The sequence below is a fragment of the Barbus barbus genome (genome assembly GCF_936440315.1).
Source record: "Barbus barbus genome assembly, chromosome: 29".
Classification (NCBI taxonomy): domain Eukaryota; kingdom Metazoa; phylum Chordata; class Actinopteri; order Cypriniformes; family Cyprinidae; genus Barbus; species Barbus barbus.
This window is the reverse complement of record NC_136757.1, coordinates 6,857,050-6,875,852: the sequence shown is the minus strand read 5'-3', so window position 1 is coordinate 6,875,852 and position 18,803 is coordinate 6,857,050. Positions and strand designations below refer to the sequence as shown.

The window sequence follows — 18,803 nt, the reverse complement described above, 5'->3', positions numbered from 1 at the left end:
GAGGGCAGCAATTTCAGTGTGGGTTTTAATTAGGAGGGAATAGAATTGGGTCATTTTTAAATTATTATTATTATTATTTATAGCATATCGGTCTCTGGAACCCCAAACATTAAGGAAGTAGTCAATGTGAACAGACAGACTGAGTCCATGTGCGAACGAGCGCTCGATATCTGAAGACACCTCCTTCTTGCGCCTCATGTTTGGTTGATAAACCTCAGCTCCTCAAACCACCAGTTACTCCTGCACAGAAGAGAACAGTGCATCTGAGAGTCACGGAGACGGGATTTGCGCCTGTCACACACGGTAAGATGCGCCTGAGCAGTTTCACAAATGCGTGTTAATGAAGGGAACTTACCGAAACATTTAGCGTCTTCGTTTCAGGTAAATGATCTTTATATTCTGGCATTATGAATTCAGCCTCGCTCATTGCTGGATGCAGAGACTCTGAAAGGTTTTACTCACTTTTCTAAGTCGTATATGACGTTGGAGACTCCGATCGGATCATTTGTTCAGTACTGTCAGTGATCATATGCTTAAAATAGTGATCTTATGGTTTAAATGATCGTTTCTGCATTCTATTCTATTCTATTCTATTCTATTCTATTCTATTCTATTCTATTCTATTCTATTCTATTCTTCTGCATTAGCTTATTCTGTTCTTTTCTATATGGACAAATTCTATTATAGGCTGTTGTCCTGTTCTTTTGTTAACCTATTCTATTCTATTCTATTCTATTCTATTCTATTCTATTTTATTCTATTAGCTTATTCTTTTCTTTTCTATATTGACAAATTCTATTGTTATGCTATTGTCCTGTTCTAATGTTGACATATTCTATTCTATTCTATTCTATTCTATTCTATTCTATTCTATTCTTCTGTGTTGGTTTATGTTGCTATTATCTATATTGGTAAATTCTAGTATGTTGTGTTGTCCTGTTCTTTTGTTGTTCTCTTCAATTCTATTCTCCTGATTTTGTGTTCTATTTTGTTCATGTTAATGATGTCTCTTAGTGAGTGTGTGTATGTGTGTTGCAAGAAAGTTGTTTTTAGGTTATATTTAATCAGAAACCTTAATAAACTATATTTATTTGTGTATGCTTGTTCATCATAGTTCAGATATGCTTATTAGCGATATAAACAAAGTGTGCTGAAAAAAATAATTTGATTTGCTTAATTACTACATAACCTCATTCTCATTCAAGACAGCAAAGAAAACTTGAATCTCCGTACACCAGGATTAGCTACAGTCACATTCTCATTTATTACGATGGAAATATGTAAATATCTTTTCATCTCAAGCTAATGGCTCTTTCAGTAAGAGCCAGCCTCTCAACACAAGTGCTCTGCTCTGAAAAAGAAAAAAAGTCAACGAGTGAATACTCAAAGTCATTTCCACCATGTGAATATTATGAGTGCTAGATATTCATAACCGGTTTGCTGTCCTCATTATAATTGGGCTGTATTTCCCTTCAGAGCTGTTTCTAACTTCATAAATCCCTAACAACCCAAGGTATCAAAGACAGACACAAACACTGAGGTATCAAAAGCTTTGATTCTCATTTACTGTCTTCACACTCGCTGGAGAAATGCGCAAGTGCTGCTTTTTCACACTCAACTCTACACATTATCACCCGCCAAAGACATGAAAACTAAAGATACCTGTTACATAAGAGGCATGCAGTTATAAATAGTGCATGAGCACCATAGGTGCACAATCAGGTGCAAAAAAGGCACAAATGTAAGCTATACATACACTGTAAAAAAAGAATTCTGTAAAATTTACGGTAACAACATTTTAGGTTTTATGGTTTTAACTTAAATTTACAATTAAATACTGTAATTTCATTAACTGATATAATGTGAATATACCAACCTTTTAAAGTACTGAAATCTGTTTTGTACCTTTGAAATACACTGATAACCACCAAATGCAGGTGGTGATGAGAAACTCACATGAGGAACCAAAGCCCATCACAAGCAGCTTTTAAATAATAACATATATAGAAGGTGCACAGTATCATTCACACAAGCACTAAACACCATCATGGTGAGACTCATTAAACTGAAATATGCAATAAACATTAATTTAATAACATTAGATGTAACATACAACCCTAATAAAAACAACTGATAAGAAAAAACTAAATAGAAACAGTTATTTAAAAGAAAAAACATCAAATTCAAACAAAATTTGAAATGCAACACAGGGAATTCTGGGAATGTCATTTCCCCTGTACATTTTACAGGAACTTACCGTTAATCATTTAACAGGATTTTGCTATTACATTTTCACAGTTTTTTTTACCGTTAAAATCATCATTTTTTACAGTGTATGTTTTGTGATGTTTTGAATGCAGAAGAGATCAACTTTGGCAAGGTTTGACAGTGAACATTTTCTATTATTTGTTTATTTCTACATGCATTGGAAAGCGTTTTGGAGGCCTTCACAAACAAAATGTTTCAGTAAAACAGATGCCAAGATATATTTTCTCATTCTATGTTGTTACTGTGATCTTATTGTCTCAGAGCATCTTAAAAATAAGCATTCGTATTTGTATGTCCTTGATCCGCATACTTTGCACTATTCTTTTTTGAATTCTGCATTTGATGCCAGATTTTTATTTTCTGATCCCTTTTGACTTAGAATAACTCGTTTGAAAAGCTGCATTTAAATAGTATTTGAGTTTTGCTTGTGTGTAGAATGGTTTAAATCAAGTCTTTGTTCCCTGTTTCTTAGGCTTTTTTATTACTGCTAAACAGTTCATCTGATTTGACGTGATACAGTTCAATTTGACTTGATGGTTGAACTCAATTGCTTGAAGATTGACAAGATAAATACAATTATATACATTTATTATACATTTGATTAAAGAAATTGATTTAAAGTAAGTAAATATTACTTATGTATTAAATAAATACTAAATAAATAAAACAACAACAACAATAATAACAATAATGAAACAAATAATACATTAATTAATAACAATTTATTCAAATAAATAAATAAATGAATAAATGTGAATACACTTTGATTTTAATAAATACACTTAACAGTACATTTTGTGACAAATTACATTATTTGACAAATTTTATTTTGCACATTTATTTTTCATAATATTATTTGGATTTTTTAAGTTTTAGGATGGGGGTCCCTCGCATGAGGATGATCATATTTGGGAGTCCATGACAAAAGATCAAAACCCCTGCTTTAATGGAAGCAAGAACATCTGACTGTCACAGAATTACTTATTAAATTACCTAGAAATAGTGCATTAGTGATGTAAGTAGCGCAGAATCTTTAATAGTGTATTTATTTATTTAAAATATATATTGTATTTATTATGTTTTATCAATTTGTTATTCATTTTACTTACTTATTCAAAGTAATTATTTAATACAATTTTTAATTTTAACAAAATTATTTAATAAAAGTTTACTTTCCTTTTATTATACTTTTATATCTTCATTTTAACTCTTCATTTTAACGTTTCTTTGTTTTAAATTGGTCCAAAACCTGTCAGAGAGTCACCACAGTCACCGCAGTCTCCACCAATGACACTCACCAGTTCCCAATCCCCTGATTTCTGATCACCACCACAGCACTAATCAGCAACACTATATCCCTGCATTCCTCCCGCTCACACACTGTCTGGTCTCAGACTTTCCATGTTTACTAACCTGACCCACTTACCTTTTGTCTACTTACCAGTTGCTCCAGTGTTCCTATCCCTGTTCTCCACCACTCCAGTTCTCCATCGTCTCCACGCTCCACTGTTACCTCCGGATCCCCTGGAAAAGGAAAAAGGACATTCTTACTTAGATAAGCCCCAAGAGACATTCCCATTCCCCGCCTGCTTACCTGGACATTCTGCTCATCTCATTCCCCTCTGCTACTACTCAATAAACCTGTTGTTTGTATTGCACTTACCTCTGTGTCCTGTGTCTATCTGCTGACAGAAGACCAGACCAGAACCGACAACTGGAGATGGAGTTCCCAAACCCCACCGCTGCGGATCCCCTCGAAGAGCTGGTCAGCGCTCTTCGAACAGCTCTCTCTCCGGTCACACACCCTCAGTCTGCCTCTGTCAGTCCCATGGCCATCCCTACAAACTATTCGGGTGAGGCGGTTGAATGTAGCGGTTTTTTACTCTAAGTTTCACTCTACATAGAGATGCAATCCCATAAATGTTCCAGCGAACGGACTAAAGTTGCCTTCCTGATCTCCTTGCTAACCGGACGGGCATTGCTCTGGGCATGAGCCATCTGGAACACACAGACCACTATAATTAACTCTTTCGATGCTTTCTCTTCCTATTTCAAGGAGGTCTTCGGCCTGTCCACCGACTCACTCTCCATTGCCGACCAACTCATCTCCCTCCGTCAGGGAAATTCTTCGGCCAGTGACTATACTCTGCAGTTCCAGACTCTGGCAGCCTCGTGTGGATGGAACGAGGCAGTGCTACTCACTGCTTACCGTCAGGGCTTGGATCTACAGATCAGAGCCCAGATGGCGATCTATGATGACACTGTCAGTCTGGAGAGCTTTATGCAGAAGGCCGTTAAGATCTCCCAACGTCTCACGGCTTGTCAGCTGGACATAACCGCTCATTCTCCGTCCTCACCAGCTGCCTGTCCTCTGGTACCAGAACCTATGCAAATGGATACTAATCGCCTCTCATGCACTGAGCATGCTCGACGTCTCCCCACGGGGCTGTGCCTCTACTGTGGAGTTCCGGGGCACTTCATTCGGGTGTGGCGCTCTCGCCCCCCATGTCCAGCGGTGAGTATCACTGTAGCTACCGTACCACTGCTAACGGTACAACTGCTCACCCCACATCATTTCATTTCAGTACCCGCCCTTGTGGACTTGGGATCCTCAGGCAATTTCATCTCACAAGCTCTCCTAAAACAGCTTGATTTACCCTGCCAGAGACAGGCCGAGCTGAAGATTGAGACCATACAGGGAAAACCGCACGGGTGTGGGCACATCAAGTTCCGACTCCGCCAATCAATCTGCAAGTAGGCTATCTTCATCAGGAGAGGATTTCCTTTCTGGTACTGGAGGGACCCACCGTCGATATCATCCTGGGACGCCCCTAGCTATCTCAACATTCCCCTGAAGTCAGATGGGATACCAGCGAGGTCCTCCAATGGAGTAAAACCTGAATCCAAAACTTTCTCTCCAATGTCCCTGTGCCCCTGGTTAGTAACCTGAAGCTCCAAGTTCATTCCACCCTAGTGGAGAGCTCCGAACCTCATGAGGTTCTGACGATCCCATCTGGCTACCTGGCGTTCCAGGATGTGTTCAGCAAACAGGCAGCCATGAAGTTACCACCGCACCGGCCATAATCTCTTCCACACCTTCAGCATCCCGAAAGATGTCGTCTCTGACCATGGGCCACAGGCATTCTTCAAGCTCCTCTGTCACCGTCAGTCTCTCCTCCGGGTATCACCCCCAGACTAACGGCCAGGCTGAGCGGAAGATTCAGGAGATTGAGAGATATCTCCGGGCCTACTGTCATGACAACCAGCACAGCTGGAACCGCTTCCTCCCGTGGACTGAGTATGCACAAAATTCTCTCAAGCAAACCACCTTTCCAGTGCTACCCCCTCTGTTTCCCTGGACAGAAGATCCCTCCGACGTTCCAGCTGTCGACCACTGGTTCCGAGCGAGTGAGACAGTTTGGGACTCAGCTCATGTCCAACTCCAGCAGGCAGTGCGGAGACACAAGACCTATGCAGCCACCCCGTCTATCGTCCTGGAGATAAGGTCTGGCTCTCCACCCGGGATCTGCGTCTCTGCCTGCCCTGCCGGAAGCTGAATCCCTGCTATATCGGTCCCTTTTCCATCGAGAGGCAGATAAATGAGGTCACCTTCCATCTCCAACTCCCTGCACGGTATCGTATCTATCCAGCATTCCATGTCTCACTCCTCAAGCCTGTCTCTCCCTCTGTCACAGATCCCCACGAGCCGGCAGTACCTCCTCCTCTCGAGATCATCGAGGAGGCCCTAGTCTACAGGTGCAGGACATCTTGGAGTCTCTGCGACGGGGTGGTTACCTGGAATATCTTATTGACTGGGAGTGATACGGGCTGGAGGAAAGATCCTGGGTGGCCCGGGACGATGTGCTGGATCCCTCTCTCCTGGCCGAGTTTCACCAGAACCACCCTGACCGCCCCACACCCAGAGGCCATGGCCGACCCCGTCGCTGTAATAGGGTGTCAGAAGCCGCCCCTGGAGGAGGGGGTACTGTCAGAGAGTCACCACAGTCACCGTAGTCTCCACCAACGACACTCACCAGATCCCAATCCCCTGATTTCTGATCACCGCCACCTGTCAGCACTAATCAGCAGCACTATATCCCTGCACTCCTCCCGTTCACTCACTGTCTGGTCTCAAACTTTCCATGTTGACTAACCTGACCCACTTACCTTTTGTCTCCTTACCAGTTGCTCCAGTGTTCAGATGAGACCCTAGAGACATTCCCATTCCCCGCCTGCTTACCTGGACATTCTGCTCATCTCATTCCCCTCTGCTACTACTCAATAAACCTGTTGTTTGTATTGCACTTACCTCTGTGTCCTGTGTCTATCTGCTGACAAAACCTCTCCAGGATCTAAAGGGCAAAATCCCAGATGTTCAAAGCGGTGTCAGATTTTTGAACCACGCTGTTTAGTAAAGCTCATGCTGTTTTTCTTCTCATTAAATTCTCAGCATGCACAGAGACATGTTTAAAACATGTTGTATTTGAATGCAAATCATGATTTTTTTTTTAAACCTCTAATGAATGTCTGTCCACACTCCACACCACGCCACTGTTCATTAACTTTAATAAAACATGCCTTTATGGGATGTCGTCATTTGACTGTAACACTGTAGGATGTGCCACATCTCTCCTCTATGTGCACTATGGACACTTTACACTATGGACACTTTACACTATGTGCACTATGGACACTTTACACACACTGCTGCGTGTACACAATCCCACAAAAGACTCAGCAATATCTGTATGTTTACATGCTCATGCACTACAAATCATCCCGTACTGTTCCCCAACCAGCTGCTGACTCAAATGTCTCTAATACAGTATTTGTGAAGCATTCGTATAATTTGTATTTTTTATCCTCTATTTTTTTAGTTTGTATAGGGTAAATATTTATGTGAAGCATTCGTATAGTTTGTATTTTTTATCCTTTATTCTTTTAGTTTGTATAGGGTAAATACTTATACATGCACGTTTTTGGTATGTTTTCAGATGCTGAAATAATAGGCAATGTCACTTTTCTCTCCAAAAACACACCAGGTACTATACTATCACATTACAGAAAAAAAAACATTGCTTGTGGTAACTTACAAGTACACTGAGTTTCAGCATTACTTCATTTTGCCTTCATAGCTATGAACTCACGAAGCACCATTTAAAAATTCATACCTGCACTTCTGGCAAAACAGAAGTCTATGGTCACCAGGGACCTGCAGTTTCAGCTGGCCTCAGCTACTGCGCCAGCAAAGTCCAAATGAGCTCAGAGCCCTGCAGGAAATTCATCTTAAGGAAGCTAGTTTCTAAAAATCAGCTCTATAATACTTGGAAAGATTCATTGGCATTTCCATTTATTTCAATGGCACAGTATGAGTGAAGAAATCTGCCATCTTTTTCAGAAATTTGTAAGCTCACCAAGGCTTCATTAATTTGATAAAAATACAGTAAAACAGTAATATTGTGAAATATTGTTGAATTTTAAATGAACTGTTTTCTACTTCAATATATGTTAATATGTCATTTATTCCTGTGATGCAAAGCTGAATTTTCAGCATAATTACTCCAGTGTCAGATGATCCTTCAGAAATCATTCTAATATGCTGATATCTAATATCTATTTATTTTTATTTGGTCACAGCTAATTTTTAATTGCCATCAAATGGTCAAACCAGATTATGTAAGGTATGTAACTGAACCATCCTTTTTTTGTTTTTTTTATACATATACATAAACCAACAGATAGAGCAAATAGCCAGCTAGGTCTAGAAGCCAACATTTTAGGCTTACATTACTTCTATGTTTACAGATGCTGAATTAAGGCATCAGCATGTCTGGAACTCTCTCTGTCCCACCATGCTGTCTATTTGAGAATGGAGGAGTCATGGAGACTGAATTGAGAGCTCTGTTGGGAAGATGTTGTTGAGATTTTAACCTTTGTGTGCAACCAGTGGTGCATCATCTGCTCTTTGTCTCAGATATTGAACAGATCATCTCTGCTTCATTGCAACACACTCTCACGCAGGAGGAGATTCATTGGCAGAGTCTAGCCACCTAATTGAAAACAATCAGTGTCCTCTAGAGAGGGCCGGTTAGAGATGTGGGATTGAGGAGGAAATAATGAGCTTTATTACCGTTTATCTGCTGTATGTGAGGCACATCTGGGCTGAGACTCTATGATTGATTTACTGTCACTTGCAAGTTAACTGCAATAACCCTCTGGGATCTATATTAATTACATTGAAGCTAGTTATTTCTATTTAGATGAATGTCTCCGTAAAGAGGATGATGGTGTTTTTCTTAAAGGGAAAGGTGAAAATTGCATCATTAATTCACCCTCATGTTGTTTCAAATCTATTTGACATTATTTTCCTGTGGAACCCAAAAGGTGATTTTTTTTTAAGAATCTTCAAGCTACTCATTTCTATATAACAACAGCTTATAGTGACCATGTCAAACATCGCCCTCTTCTGAGGTCCATCTGATTAACAATGGCAGATAGATGAAAGAAAGTTCTTCATCTGTTTTCTTGATTTTTAGTACAAAGATACCCTTTTCATTTTGTATAACTATCAGCATTTGTGTTATGTTGCTTCATGTTTACTGGGGGACAAGTTTCACTAGAAGTTTAATTAAACAGTTAGGCTATGCTAAGCTATTAGGCTAAGCTGTTAGCTTGTTAACCCTTGTGAAAAAAAGTGTTTCATTGTATGGAATGTACACTTGTAGTGCACTTGAAATCTTAAAAGTACTCAAAGAGAGACACTTTCATGATTATGTTTCTTAAAACACTTAAGTACACTTTTTAAAAGTTCACTTTGTAATAATATTAAATTAAATGTTTTGCTTTAAAGTACATTTAAATCATTTACATTTAACATGTGTACATTTAACATTTAAAGTTTATAAAGTTTAAAGTGTATACACTTTAAATGTAGGCTACTGAATTACAACTTGATCATTTTAAATTTGTAATTACAATTACTATATTTAAAAACATGACATATGTCTCAAAAGAAATTACATAAATATATGTTTTAGTTTATCATAAATGTTTGTCAGTACATACAGCAGTACATTTTAACTAGGGATGTGCCCGAATAGCGAATCCGTATTTGGAAAGGCACGGAAAACGAATAATGCATTCACGGGAACCACAAAAGGGACATGGTTAGCTGCTTACTAGCAGTAGCCTAATCTTGTGAAATGTGTGGTAAGTAGTGCAGCTCCTTAGTAGATTAGGCTGCATGTGATCGCGAATCTCAAAAGTGAAAGTAAAAAGCAAACGCGCATTCTTAAGTGATTTCAATGTCCCACATATTAATAACGGCTCCCTGAAAGCACTGAAATATATTTTTCTCGTACATATCGTATATATCGTATTTATTCCCTTTACGGTTGCCGTAGTACACAACATTGCCTTTCTGAATACCGGATTCGGGCACATCCCTAATTGTAACCATATTTCAAAGACAATAGAAGTAATTATGAAATCACATATAAAATATACTTAAATCCTACTTAAGTGGGTAAAAAAAAAAATCACTCTAAAGTTCAACTAACTGAATTTTACTATAAATGTAAACTATAATACACTTTAATTGTAAATAACATGTAAATGGGTGTATGAAAATATTACATTCAGTCTGCACTTAAGTGTCTTCTTTCGAAGTATATCATTTTCATTATAAGTACTCTTTTTAAATGTATGCTGAAGTGTACTTTTTTGTTACAAGGGAACTGAAGGATGACAACACAAAGAAAGGGAAATATTTCACTTTACTATTTTTAGGTTCTGTATTTTTTTGAGACATATAATATAAAACATAATAATTAAATAGTAAATATTTTGATTAAGAATAAGCACACTGTTAAGTGATTTTGTATCATTTCCTAATCAGGCACTGAATAGAGGACACATAAAAAGTTTCAGCCAATAAAAAAGTTCCATTGGGGTCCAAAGGCGATACGACTCGACAGAGGGAGAGGAATCTTGCACAACACTGGCCTTACTCATATGGATTAAATTAAAAAGAAGAAGAAAAAAAAAAACCTTCAACATTTTCAAAATGACAGTTTTCAATCATAAATAAATTTAAATGCACATAATCAAATGAATTATTCATTAATGGCAATCACTGACATTATTGTCATAGCGATTATGTAATCTCTCAGGCTTTATGCAATAATTGCATCTGGCGTCTGCTGTTAAATGTCATTTGGCTGTTTGAATGCAGAATTACACTTTACATTCCTTATTCCTCTCCTGTCGAATCAAAGTCTTGGGAGGCTCATTCAGTTCAGTCAGGGATGTTTCCCTGATTAAGACACTTTCTCCAGTAAGGTGTCTCATTTGTAATTTCAGGTTTTAAAGACTGTTAACGAGTGTGACCTTTTTTTCCAGCAGCCCATGCAGTGTAGAATAGATTCAGAGGAGGATTGGGAGACATTTGTGACACAGCCATTATTTTTGCAATTCCATTTGGCACAGAAATTGCACACTTTACTTTTAGGTCATTAATTGCTTTGTATATTCATATTGCTTAAGGAATTATTAACTGCAATGTATTTACTATGATTGGCTAATTTTTTTCTAAGCCAAAAGTGAAACGGGCAGAGACCAAAGTGAAAGGATTTATTCTAATCTGTAGCTGAATGTATTTTAGCTGTAAGTCTCATGCGGGTTTGAGGAAATGAGATGGGTTTAAAGCCGCAGGATTCTGCTCATAATTAGATTCTCACCCATTGTTAAACCTTACTGGGTTATTCATCACCTGCCAGTGTGCTTACATGCAGGCTCAGTAGCTATTACTGCAAAGCCAGAGTGCTTTAAGAAATCAAGAGGCATCAGTGGATGGAGAAAATCTATGAGATAGATGGAAAGAGGGCGAGTAAATGCTGCTTTAATTATCAGGTTCTGTGCTCAAATTGTTTTACAGACCTATATATGCCTTTGCCTTGTGCATTTGGTGTAACAAGTGTGTTGCTCAGAGGCACAATGGTGCTGTGGGGCTCAAACCAGAAACCTTCAAGGTACCAGCAGCACTGAGCTTTAACCACTTAGTCTGCAGTTCCATAACAGTTTCATAACAACATTGTATAACATCATGTAAGTCTGTTCCAGTTCTGTGTCAGTTACTGGGTTAAGATATTTTGTACAATACCAGTTATTATTTTCATTTAGCTGGTTATTTCTGTGTTCTGTATACATATTAGTCACCTTATATATAATTTGAGAAACACAAAACATACTTACAAATAAGAATTATTATTTTTAAATTTGTCCAAAGTATTTTTTTTTTCAGTGAACAGATGGACGGATGGATAGATTTACTAAGAAATTAATTACATTTTCTAGTAATAATGACTATAGGTCTTCTAGATTGACTAAATTTATGGATGCTATGCTCATTTTACTGCTGTTGCCTTGATAGCAGGGTGGTAAAATGAAAATTAAAAAGACATCATGCCATCTGGATTCACGCCATAACATGTTTACAGTTAACACTGTCACACTTCCACTATAACATTTCCCTTGAGAACTGTAGCCTTTTCTTGTTGTAAATACTTCCAAAAACATGTAACAGCAACCAAACTTTAAAGCAAGAGCGGCAGCTAAATGGGCCAGTTACGTCATTTGTGAAGTCAAGCATTACTAGCACAAAAATATTCGTTTGAGTATAATCATGTTGTTATTTTCATTGTGTTGACTGAATGGAATTCCTCTTTGTTAGAGATACACACTGTCTGCTATTATTACAATGCTGATGTTTTTCTAATAAGGGTATGTTTTGAACAAAGAGATTGCTTTACTTTTAAAGTAGATCACTTGAAAAGCTCTGTAATTTGTTCTGGTTTCTAACAAAAAGCTTCATGCTTTTATGTGACTGTATAAGCCTCTGGGTGGGTTAAAGATATAATTTGATTGGATGGACCAAGTGTAGACTTATGGAAGCCCATTTCTGCCACTAAATAAAAAAATTCAAATGGTTATTGCATGCTTTTTATCTACATCTCGCAATTCTGATTTTTGTTTCTCAAAATTGTGAGATATAAACTTGCAATTGCAAGTTATTAACTCAGAATTGTGAGATATGAAGTCAGAATTGTAATTGTATAAACTTGATTAGACTTTATGTCTCAGAATTGCAAGATAAATATCGAGCAATTCTGATTTTATAGCTTGCAATTGCAAGTTTGTAGCACGCAGTTCAGAGAAAAAATAAAAAATTGTTAGATAAAAGGTTGGAATTACCTTTTTAATTGTTTTATTCAGTGGTGGAAATTAGCTTCCATACAGTGTGAAGGTCACAAATTGACTGCACTTTTAAATTGGACTGTAGTTTCTATGAATGCACTCTCATACACATACACAGACTCTTTACTGACAAGAGTTTGAGGTTGTAATTTGTTTATTATGATTATTAGTTTTATTAAGATTATTATTCCTGTTGTCTTTGTGCAGTATTGTCAGTTCCACAGCCTGAAAAACTCAGATGGGGAAGCAGTGGCAGGAATTCTTTGTTCTGCTAAAGTTTGAGAATGTACCAATGCTTAATGGAGAATGGGTGTTTTAGAGATAATGCGGCCGAGTTGCTCCTGTTATATTTTCCTGTTCATTGCATTGTAAATTATTCGTTTTATTGCATAAGAGAGTAGATTGTTAATTCTGAATTATATGATGAAAGGTTTCTTCTACACTTGATGTTTATGGGAAAATGTTAAATGTATGTGAATTTGTCCCTCCTCATAGGGCAATGGTGCTGGCTGGCTGTCTTTGTTTAATGGAGTTAGTTTGTATTTGTTACCGCAGTGAGGAGTGTGGCCTGAGGGCTGCAGGTATTTTGTTGTTATTGTTTTTTTCTTTTTGCATTTACACTTTTATGCATTTTGGAACAGCAGTTATTTGTGTGTGAGTGTGTTTTTAACTTAAAGGTAATCATTATATTTTTTAGGAAGCTGTATGTGTGTGTGTGTGTGTGTGTGTGTGTGTGGGGGGGGGGGTGGGGGGGGGGTTCATATTGTTGTCATGTTTTGCAGCTTCGGTGTTTTCCTCTGATCTTGATAGATATTTTTTATTGTTCTGTCCTCAGATCAACAGTTCTGCGCTATGCAAGAAAACAAGATGAGACAACTTGGGAACTAAAAGAAAATTGGTGTTGGGAAGGAGCAGCCTTACTCTGGACCATTCTGCTTCATTTCCTCTCCTCTCAGGAGAATAAGCCAGACAGAGCGGTCATCGTTCATTTCAAGAGATACTACAGCAACTGACGGCAATGGAGCGGTCTCATCTGAACAACAGCTCTGGCTCTTGGTTATTAGAGGATCCCGTCTGTCCAACCTCCCTAAGCAGCACCACTTTCCTCATCGTAGCATACAGCACCATGTTAGCAGTGGGCCTGGTGGGCAACACTTGCCTGGTTTTAGTCATCACACGACAAAAGGAGATGCGCAATGTGACCAACATCTTCATCGTCAATCTCTCATGCTCTGATATCCTTGTTTGCTTGGTGTGTTTACCAGTCACCATTATCTACACCCTTATGGATCGATGGATTTTGGGCGAGGCTTTGTGTAAGGTGACGCCATTCGTTCAGTGTATGTCCGTAACGGTTTCGATTTTCTCCATGGTTCTCATTGCCTTGGAAAGGCACCAGCTTATCATCCATCCCACCGGTTGGAAACCAGTCATCAGACATTCCTACCTGGCTGTCGCGGTTATTTGGATCGTAGCATGTTTTATCTCCCTTCCGTTCCTGTCGTTCAACATCCTCACAAACTCACCCTTCCACAACCTCAGTCTTCCCTTCAACCCTTTCAGTGATCACTTCATCTGCATTGAACAATGGCCATCTGAGGGCAATCGGCTCACTTATACCACAACGCTGCTGCTGTGCCAGTACTGCTTACCATTGGCGCTCATTCTCGTCTGTTATTTCCGCATATTTTTGCGTCTGAGTCGCCGTAAAGACATAGTCGAAAGGGCTCAAGGTGGACGGCAGAAGAAGACCAAAGGCTCAAAGCGAGTCAATGCCATGCTAGCCTCGATTGTAGCAGCGTTCGCCCTCTGTTGGCTGCCACTGAATGTTTTCAACACGATTTTTGACTGGAACCACGAAGCAATTCCCGTCTGCCAGCATGACGCCATTTTCTCGGCTTGTCACCTCACTGCCATGGCGTCGACCTGTGTGAACCCAGTGATCTATGGGTTCCTAAACAATAACTTCCAGAAGGAGCTGAAATCGTTGCTTTCCAAGTGCCGCTGCTGGGGTCCGCCCGAGAGTTACGAGAGTTTTCCTTTGTCCACTGTCAGTACAGGCATTACTAAAGGGTCTATCCTGAGCAATGGCTCTACTAGCACCTATCAACCACACAAGAAACACAGTTTGGAACAGAAAGAGACCATTTAAATGTTTCTGATGTACTTGAAGGCAATGTACCTACCTACATTTCAAGCATTTAGAGGTGGCTTGAGAGCACCGCCAGTCAATCTGTGCAAGATTCGTGACTGAATTTGAGGTTTGGACAGAGAAAATCTGTGTCATTCCAAGTTCTCGTTGCTAAAAGATGTCCACTTGTCTTCTTTAAACACAGAAATGGACTGAAACATATTAAGGAAATGCTTATTGTAGCTGGGCTCTGCAGAGGAGAACCATATAATGAGAAATATCATCGCAAATTGCGTTGCTGTTTTAACCACTGCTAAAATGACTATGGCCAATTAAACATGCTGGTTTTGTTCTCAATGGCACAGAAATCCATTTTTGCCAGTTAGAGCAAGGTTCTATCTGAGAGACATTATAATCAAATAGTGGAGGAGGCCTTTTGTTGTCATAGTCTTTTGCCAAGTTATGCCTATGGAAGGTATGTGATTTGGTAACAAAAAAAAAGAAGAAGAAATGGACTACTTTGGTTCTTTTCACTACTAAAATAAGCATTCTGTCATCATCACTCATGTTGTTCCAAACCTGTGACTTTCTTTCTGCTGTGGAACACAAAAGCACCATAAATTATCATAAAACTAGTGCATATGACAACATGTGTATAATGTGTACATTTAAAAGCATATGTAATGAATATATGTAATAGTTATTATACAGCATTATGACTATATAAGCACATTCTGTCATTGATTAGGAGTAGAATGTCTGCTATTTCAAACTGGTATGTACAATAATTTACTCATTTTGTTGCTCTGTGTGACAGGTCTAATTTGTTTTACTGATCTAAATGTTAGTCAATATAAACACACTGTGTCCTTCGCGGAGTGGCTTTATTTGCCAAAGCTATCCAAGTGAATTATAGATTCAGTTCTTCATTTGCACTTTCACTGGACTGTGGATCTAAACTAAACTATGTGCATGTTGTAAGTGGCATTTGTAAAATAAATATATACGTTTATGTGGCCAAAACATCATCAAGTTATTAGAATAATAACACTTTGCAAATGTCAGATGTTTATTAACTTGTATGAAATGGTCAGTCAACTTTATTGGAAGTTTCTGATCTAGTATTCCCATCACTGATTTAGTATTAAGTTAGATTATGTTGACACTTAGTTAAGTATACCCTTGTGAAAAACAAGTGTGCTTAATTGCATTGAATGTGAGCTTGCAGGGTTCTTAAAATATTCAAAGTATACTAAAAAACTGTACTTGCAGATAATATATTACTGATGAAATAAAAACCACTTAAGAGCACTTAAAAAGAGCTCACTTTCAAGACTATATTCCTTAATGCACTTAAATACACTTATAAAAAGTGCATTTTGTAAAAATATTCCAAATTAAAAGTTCATTTTAAATATTGTTTGAATTTTTTTTTGCCATGATTTAAATAAGAACATTTATTTTGATGTGTTAGTACTTGTGAAAGTACTTGTCTATAATTTTAACGGTAGTGTTATTAAATTTTATATTTCAAGTTTGTATATTTTAAATGTTCTAAATTGCAAGTTCATTATTACAAATATATAATTACAAATATATTACAAACAAGTTTCAGTAGGGATGACATTAAAGTATGTTTTAGTTTACCATAAATGCTTGTCAGTTCATTTAACAGTGCATTTAACCATATTTCAAATACAACAGTAGTAATTATGAAATTACATATTAAGATATGTTTAAGTCATACTTAAAATGAATAATTACTTTTATAAATAATTACATTTAATATAAATGTAAATATGTAAGTATTTTATTTTAATTTCTATTTAATTGCAATGATCATGCAATTACCTTAAGTACACATTCAGTTCAGACTTAAGTATATGGTTTTAAAATATTATTCCTGTGCTCTTATAACTGTATGTATGCTAAAGTGTACTTCTTTTTAACAAGGGTATACTTCAACATCGATCATTATACACATAAATATCTTGCCATCCTTATGTTTTTTTTTACTTTTTTCTTGTGGCATGTTTGTTAAAACAGTATACAGGGTTATGTGTCACTATACATCCAACCATAACATGCTGCTATTGCCCTGTCCCAAATAACAAACTCATAATCTATATTTTGGTGACATAATGCCACATAAGCTATACTAAAAAGTAGTTTGCTGTGAAGGTTTTGAGAAAGGACACATAGAAGACACAATAAATACATAACACCTTATGGCACAAACTCATGCAATGAAGGCTATGAAGTCACAGGCTATTGTGACGAGTCGGCTGCCTCCCCCCTGTCCATCATCACCACCCCGTCCTGTATTCGCCGCCCTTCACCAGGCTCCCGACAGGAGTGGGTGTGTGAGAGAGGAGGGGCGCTGAAGCAGCCAGGGCTGGCGGCGTGTGATGAGGCGCACCTGACGTGAATAGAGCCTCATCACCGCCGCCGTTTAAACGCCGAGCGCGCCTCTCCTCGGGAGACCGGTCTCTTCCCGTGCATGCACGCTGGTGTCCTCGTGGGTCCAGGAAGGGAGCGTCGAGGAGGACTGCCGCACCCGTTAGGCGGCTGACGGGCTAGGATGCCGAGCCGCCGAGTCCCCCAGAAGTGCCGGGATCCCGAGGATGGACGAAGCCGCGCCAGAGACGCCGCCGCCACTCGCTCCCGGCCCCGAGAGGGGAGCGCGTGCGGCCACCGGACTCCGCCCCTTCCCTGCCTTCCCTCCTGAACACTGCCCTCCTGCACAGCCCCGCAGCACGACGAGGACACCAGATCCCCGTTTATTTTGGACACTTTTCCCCCTTTGGACACTTTAGTTTAATATTTTGTTTAATAAAAACCTCTCCGAGGCTTGACGCCACGCCCACTGTGTCTGTCGTTGGCTCCTCCCGCCACACTATGTATAGCTATAAGTTTATTCTTATTGATTGAATTGATTGTGTTTTGCCAAAATGGTCCATGGTGGTTTTAGGGTTTGACTGAGGGGGAAATTTATGTTTTAACTATACTAGCTTGAGTTTCCCAAAAGCAGGTTGCATCGAGAGTGAGAGGCATTAATGTGTTGCCATAAACAACATCGTAGCCATTCACCTGGAAAAGTGAAACATTCAGACCCCATTTACAAAGATATTTATGGTGTGATACAGTGTATTTCAGAAACGTCAGCAGTTTTCCTCTCTCTGTTTTTCACACATTGTAGGGCCAGTTATTGACTGGACAGCCTGCAGTGTGGAAAAAGCTATATTCCAGCAATACACCTTTAGAAAATTGCTTTGAGGTATTTATGTGAATCAATACCTTTTTCTCATTTTCTTTTTTTATTTTGCTGGCCACAATGAGTGGAGTGTGCCTGAGGTCAGCTGGCTGTTTAGCATAAAGCTGATATGTGGACTGCTCGCAATAAAGCATTTACAATAGACCTGCCATAAATACAAAGTCACATATGGCAGATTTCCATTCACGAGGCTGAAATATACAGTATAAAATCGCTGTATACAAACCCATTTAAGTATTTGAAAATCTCCTGGACACATTACAGCTCCCAGCACTATATAAACTATACACAAATGTACTGTTGATTTTATGTTATTGTGCATTCACATGTAAATCTTTATAATTTGCTGTTCAGGACAAATGAATGTGCCATACAGAAATTAGTGTCATAATTTATGTACTGTATATATTTCAGAATTATTTAATAAACTCGACTTGATTTATTGTCTTAGTAGTTTCTACATTACCCAGAATCAATGAAAGATTAAATTATTTGACTCATTATAGACTCTTTTCATAGAAAGAACCAAGAATTATGAGTATCACCATTTTCTAGTGAAGAAAATGTAAATAAAATACTGCTTTAAATGCTTTGTTTTGTGAAGAATTCAGATCTAATAAAGGATCAGCAGAAATATCCAACAGTGTAGTCATTTGTACATTATTCATCATGTCATTGGATATTTGGTAATGATGTACATATGAAGTGGACCAAAGTTTATATAGTTTTTCCTCAATTCATGAATGTACTTTCATGTATATTAAAATTTTAAACCTCCATCTGTTGTACTTCTTTTGTGTTTCTTAGTGCTTTGAGACATCTCTGAGAGTTTTAAGATATAGTCGATGCCTAAATTTACTTATATGCTTTAAGTTA

The 18,803-nt window shown here is 38.3% G+C and overlaps 1 protein-coding gene across 1 annotated transcript; it reads left to right on the top strand.

Moving 5' to 3' along the window:
* The first annotated feature begins 236 nt into the window (after nt 1-236).
* On the top strand, nt 237-15,142 carry LOC306849294 (neuropeptide Y receptor type 1-like). Its single transcript, XM_079384224.1, has 2 exons — nt 237-303; nt 13,358-15,142. Exon 2 carries the CDS (start codon nt 13,541-13,543, stop codon nt 14,672-14,674), a length of 1,134 nt encoding a protein of 377 aa, XP_079240350.1. The 5' UTR covers nt 237-303; nt 13,358-13,540; the 3' UTR covers nt 14,675-15,142.
* The last annotated feature ends 3,661 nt before the right edge of the window (nt 15,143-18,803 follow it).